Consider the following 6382-nt stretch of genomic DNA (forward strand, 5'->3'; position numbering starts at 1 on the left):
AAAAAGGTTTTGGGTTTTGTTCTGCTTTATTTTTTGTTTTTCTTCATGTTTGGAAAGGGACTGCTTGTTGATTATTTGTTCTTGGACAAATTTAGCTCAGTGCAGTCTTGATGTCAGTTTGAAATGAAAAATTAAGGTAGTGTGCCTAACAAATGCTGTTGCTTCCCAATGGCAGCCCCCTCTTTTGGGGGTTGAAACTTCATTAAATTTGATCCTAGTTCACAGATCAGTTGGGCTGCCCTGAAAATTTTATTTTCAGTGAATACCTCTGAAGTAATATGTCTGAAAACTTCCACCCCCTCCAGTTTGATAGAGCGAGCTCCCTGCAGGACTCTCATGGCTTTCCCGTGCTAAATCCTTGCACTTTCCCTTTTTCTAGAGGTTGTGGGAGGCATTTAAGTTGGAAGGAGCCTTCCCTGGACCTGAGTCCCAGGCCACCACACAAGGGGATCTCTCTCGGTGGGAATTAATTTGGGGACGCGAGGCTGGGGGAGCTCTACCTTGAAACCGGATCCCTGCAGCCTGTGGAGGGGAGGGGACAGGTTGGCAGCAGCTGGGCGTCAGGAGCTTAAATACCCAGGGGCAGTGCGGAGGAGAGGAGCTGGGAGGAGAGCGGCTCCACGGTGCGTAAGTACCCGCCGGGGGTCTTGCCCTGGGCCTGAGGCGGGCAGAGCCCGCGGCGCCTCAGCCCGCCCCGGGGCGACCCCGCTCCGCTCCCGCGGGGGCCGGGGTTGCTGAGGGACGGACGCGCTGCTGCAAGCCGGGGGCGGCGGGAGGCTTCCTTTGCTGTTCCCGCCCTGCAGCCGGCAGCTTGCCCCAGCAGTGCCCCTGCTTTCCCCCGGGCATCCGCGGAGGCGGCTGCCTCCCCCCCGGGGCCGCTCTCGACCCTGACTGCCGGCTCCCCGCGCCGAGAGGGGCACGGAGGGGCAGAGCTCCTCTTGTTCAAAGTCTGCAGGGATGCTCTGAGGACCCTTGTCTCTGCGCTGCTTGCTGCGGTTGGGTTTTGGGGGATGCTCGATGGCCCTTGTGCTTCTACCTGTGGGGATCTTGACCCTGAAGGGGTCCCCACTAGTCTCTTTTCCACCCCATGGCAAGGAGGAAGCAGGTGGCCTGCAAAACGGCTGTGAAAACCAAGGGAATAAATAGTGTACACCCCCAAAGGGCAAATGTGCACTCTGTTTGAATGTTACTTAGATCCTGCCTGCCCGTTCCAGCCTTTCTTTGTAGGTTGTTGGCTGGGTTTGCCAGTGATTATTTCATGTGTCCTTGCATATCTTACAGGTGCTTCCATAAACGTATAACAGCTTGTGTGTGACTGTTGGCTGTAACACCTAGTTAAAAGCTGCAATAATCACTGGCAAACCCAGCCAATAACCTACAAAGAAGGCTGGAAGAACTGGGACGGGCAGGCAGGATCAAAGTAACATTCAAACAGAGTGCGCATTTGCCCTTTGGTGGTGTGGGGCAAATCTTAGACCAAGGTCTGCCATTTTTAAACCAGTCTGTGTGCACCAAACTTCTGGTCTCTTATGAGCGTAGGCCAGTTTTGTGTGTCTAACTTCTGTTCTGGTACAGGTATGGACCTGTTTCTGATCACTTGCACCCGTAAAAGTCGGTACTTTGCCGTTGTTGTTGTTGGTAGTAGTGTTCTGATTCAAGAAGAGAAGACTGAGGGGGGCGATTTAACAACAGTCTACAAATACGTGAAGGAAGGTTATGGTGATGGGCTATTCTCTGTGGCTATCAGGGACAGGACATGGAGTAATGGCATTAAACTGCAGCAAGAAGATTCAGGTTGCTTATTAGGAAGAGCTTTCTTACTGTGAGGGTGGTTAATAGACAACTTAGGTAAGTCATGAAGTATTTGTCCTTGGAAGTTTTTAAGAACAGGTTAGACAAATATTGGCCTAGGATAGTTTAGACAGGGCTGCTCCTGCCTTGAGCTGACCTCTTGAGGTCCCTTCCAGCCCAACTTTTATGTGATTCTATGACTAGAAATTGATTCAAAGAAAGTGGAGAAAAATGAGAATTTTTAATGAACCTCCTTCTTTTGATTACATGAAGCAGGTTAAAATAAAAATTAAACAAAACCAACATGACATGCTCAAGAGCCGCTGGATGCTGTGCAAGGGTAGAATGTTTAACAAGAATGGCAAAAGACAGTATATGATAACAACTCCCCATCAGATTTGAAAAGATAGAATATCATGCATCTTTACTATTCATGGTGATAATCACCGTCATGGGATGAATTAAAGATGCACTTTATTCAAATACAGTATGAAGTAACTGAATGAAATTGGACAGACTGTTTCATACAGCTCAGACAAAGTCTTCCAACCTCACCTTGAAATCTAGAAAACCTGTTGGCTGAGTAGGACAGAACTTTTGGGGTATTAAAAAATGTATATCTTTGGTAAAATTAGTGTGTGTGGTATGTAAAGATAAATATTTTTGCACAGTAGGAGAAATATTGAAAGAAAACAAATAGTGAATAAAGAAACAGTACCCATACTTTAACATGAATTCTTTAAATGACTGTGTTTTCTAAAAGTTGTTTTGTTTTCTTTTTTGTATGGAGGTTTCACCCAGAGTGATTCCGTTCCATATCTGGACCATCTGTACAACAACATAATAAAATGAAGGACAATTTTATAAATCAAACAAGAAAGGAACTGCCTGATTCTGGTAAGTTTTTTTTTGTTTGTTTGTTTTTTGTCTTTGGTTGTTTGTTTTTAGTGCTAGGTTAAAAACAGTTCCAAAAGCCACAAGGGGATTATAAGACTTCCTCAACTTGCACTGAACACACATGGTCTATATTTTATTGAAACATTAGCTGGGACATCATATCTCTGCTGTTCACTCTACCAGCTTAGTAAATGCTTAGTGAGTTTCAGAATAATTAAGATCCCCCTCTGGGAAACTTCTATGCACTTGAGTAGCTGAATTCAAATGTGGCCACTCACAGGGTAGAGTTATTTATGCGGAATGAGGCCTGAGAATGCAAATGTTCTGTTATACAAGTCAAATGAATCTAGAGACATTTTATTGCATTTGAATGATTATATAAGCCAACAAAACACAATAGTTTCCTTTTTAAGTCTGTTTTCCCATACAAAATTGTTATGAAAACCAAGGTGGAAGACAATGGGGGAAAGCATACTGATAGTGACAGAACAGGCATCGTAGAAGTAGATTAGACAGTGATGTAATCATCCCTTATCGTGTAGTTCACAATCAGTTAACTATTTCCCTGTGATCTTACTGGCTTATTTTTGATGGGGGAGGTTCCATGCTTGTTCTCTTTCCCCTTACAGTTTGATTTTTAAGCTCTGTTGGTTAATGGTCCTCCTTTCATATAGAACCTAGTGCAATGGAACCAGGCCTTGTAGGCAATGTAACTATTGCAGCAACAACAAAAAATACTAAGTATGTCTCCAAAAACTTAAGCAAGTTCTTAATTTTACATACTAGGCATATCTACATGTGCATTAGTGTACTCTTCCTAATATGCATTCATTTAGTACCTCACATTGGATGTACTAAATTAATGCGCATTAGGCTGCCCTAATGTGCAGTGGTATATGTGAACGCTTTTAGGTGACACTTAATGTACAGTAGCCTATTTTACTGCACTTTAGCATGATTTTTTTACTTGCCACTTTAATGCACAGTAAAATAGGCTACTGTGGACTAAAGCACAAAAGTACGTGTGTACACATGCCCCTGTAAGCAGTTCCATGGATTTCAGTGGAACCACCCTTTTTTTGTATGTTAAATGTGTGTAAGTCTTTGCAGGGCCCAAGCTTTTATTATTATTATTATTATTATTATTATTATTACTACTATCTTAAAGCTGTTGTTAAATTATAGGAAAAGTTAATCTTTGGGCTGAAAATGAAGTGTGTTCTCAGCGCAGAAGTGATTGGGGTTCGCAGGAAGTCTTTAAGAGTTCATTGAGCTGTTTCAAGAAAGTGAAAAAAATTGAGGGCATAAGCACATGAACAAACTACCACAAAGTGAAGGAAAATGCAGCATTACCACACTTCAACTACTGCATAACTGCCCATGTGCATGCTCTTTCATTGGGAGCTAATCTAGTTATTGATTCTAATCTATTTATTTCATTGGGAGCTAATCTATGATTGTCTTCCATTTGCCATGGAGTAAGAACATGTACAGAGGCAGCTACTGTGGAGTAGCAGATGCATGAGGAAGATACCGTGGGGCAGCAGCCCTGCTTTCTTTGCTTCATGGTACCTTGTTCATGTGCCCATACACACCACACACACACACACACATATATATATTTTTTTAATTCTTAAATAGTTCAGAGACAGAAATGGGGTGAACCATAGGAAACTGATTCAAAAGACTTAATATTCAAGCAAAATTTTCTTCCTCCACAGAATCTGCATGTAATGGATATAACAATCCTGCTTTCCAGTATGAAGAAAAACCTGAACAAAATGACCGTTTAAAGCCAACTAAAAAAAAGTAGGGGGTTCTTTGACCAATAAACTGTTTAATGTTTTCTGCTCTGCCTGAAACAGTCTCAATAAGCATTTTCTTTTGTTTTAATCTTTCTAGAGAGAAAAATGAGAAGGCAAAAAAGAAGATGGTTGGTATTTTGGAATTGGTTAGTGTACAATTTGTTGGTTTGATTTACATTTTTCATTATTCCATTTATTTCCTTGTCGTATGTAACAGAGTAAAGTACACCCAGAAATCCACATTTTGTAAGAGAAGCTATAACAGTGCTGATGCACTTCTCTTTAAAAATGTGGCCTGTTGTGTGAAGTTTCCCAATCCAACTCATTTCCAGGCTTCATACCGATTTCAGCACTAGCAGTGTCAGAGGGTGAAATTTACCCATGTTAATAGCTAAAGTGGGTACATAGGACCATGTACTGGTTCCATTCAGCTTTCCTTAGGCAGAACACAATATATTATCTAAGGCCCGCTTCAGATGTTATGTTTGTTGCAGAATACTGTATATGGCAGTATTGCATGACAAGTTGTAATAAACTGGTTAAACATCTAGTATATCTCTGGATAAAAAATGGTGGATCAGCCAGAAAGTTGCTCACTAGAACAGCAACTTCTTTGTGGTGTGGAACTATCATACAATTGCTTTAAATCTGGCTACACACCTTGCACGGTATTTCCATCATTCAATAAAATTCCATGATATCTGTTACATGACATATGTGGCATCTGGATGGGAAGAAGGAGGCGCCTTGTTTCTCTTAGGGTGTGTATACATGTAGAGTTATTCAAGAATAGCTTTTAAGGAATCGTGAATTAGGTGATAGGGCTGTGCGAAGCTTCGGTACCTGATTTGATTTGGTGGAGATTTGGCCTGATTCGGTGGCCGAATCTCCAAATCGAATTGGAAGATCCTTTAATCTTTCTGAACCCTCTGAATCGATTCGGATGTAGATACAGCATTAACTGTTTTTTCTACAGACCTCCAGGTAGCAGGAACTCGTGAATCCTGCGATGCTGGGGCAGATGCGGCATCCTTCAGAAACACGGAGGGCTCCCCAGCGTGCTCAACAGCAGACCCAGAAGTGGACCAAAAACATTTCCAGTCCACTTCCTGGTCCACCAGGGAGCGCACAGGGGGGCCCATGCCCCCTCCGACTTGGTGACTGGTGCCTCCTGGGTCTGGGGGGCACTGGGGTCCCCCTGTGGCTGGGGGGAAACAAGGGGGAGGCAGAGCACTCCCCGACAGACCCAGAACTACTTCTGGTCCACTTCTGGGTTTGCTGCCGAGCACACTGGACAGCCCCCTGTGGTCCTGTGGGATGCCCCAGCACCGCAGTGATCACGAGCTGTGCTGCTACCTCAAGGTACATAGAAAAAATGTTTAAAGCTGTGCCTGTGTCCGAATCACTGACTCATCAAATCTTCAGATTCTGATTCAGCCAAATTGAATCAGGGATAGTGATCTGAATCAACTAATCAAATCACTGTCCCTGATTCGGGCTAAATCTGAATCAAATAGGACCCATTTCATACAGCCCTATTAGGTGACCTCAGGCAGTCCCTTCCAGCCATACTTCTCAATGATTCTGTGATTCTAGATAACTATTGCTGAAATAATGCAGTGAGTCAATCCCCTTTGGAACTAGATTAATATAAAGCAGACGTTCCCAAACTGTGGGTCACAACATCAGCAGATGGGGTTGTGAGGATGGGGGTCTGTGGGTAGGAGTGAGGGGTCATGCTGAAGAACTGGGGTCATTCTGAGGAAACATTTGGGTAGCACAGCTCTAAATGGCAAAAAAAAAAAAAAAAAGCATTCTTATTCTAGAATAAGAATGTCTCCACAAAGAGTTATTGAGCTAAATTTAAATTCACCATACTTTCATCTTGA

At 43.2% G+C, this 6382-nt stretch overlaps 1 protein-coding gene across 3 annotated transcripts in view; it reads left to right on the top strand.

Annotated features, from left to right (window-relative positions):
* Window positions 1-2546: 2546 nt before the first annotated feature.
* The window catches only part of LOC109309630 (multidrug resistance protein 1-like), a 48974-nt gene continuing 45138 nt past the window's right edge, over window positions 2547-6382 (top strand). For 2 of the 3 annotated variants that reach the window (XM_019534404.1, XM_019534413.1), the window contains exons 1-3: window positions 2547-2688; window positions 4410-4497; window positions 4591-4639. In XM_019534404.1, the coding sequence (XP_019389949.1) occupies window positions 2640-2688; window positions 4410-4497; window positions 4591-4639 (186 nt within the window). In that variant the 5' untranslated portion in view covers window positions 2547-2639. The remainder of the gene's footprint in view (window positions 2689-4409; window positions 4498-4590; window positions 4640-6382) is intronic. The other variant, XM_019534422.1, reaches the window with a different exon arrangement.

Source organism: Crocodylus porosus, unplaced genomic scaffold, assembly GCF_001723895.1.
Source record: "Crocodylus porosus isolate Cpor-Errol unplaced genomic scaffold, CroPor_comp1, whole genome shotgun sequence".
Lineage (NCBI taxonomy): Eukaryota > Metazoa > Chordata > Crocodylia > Crocodylidae > Crocodylus > Crocodylus porosus.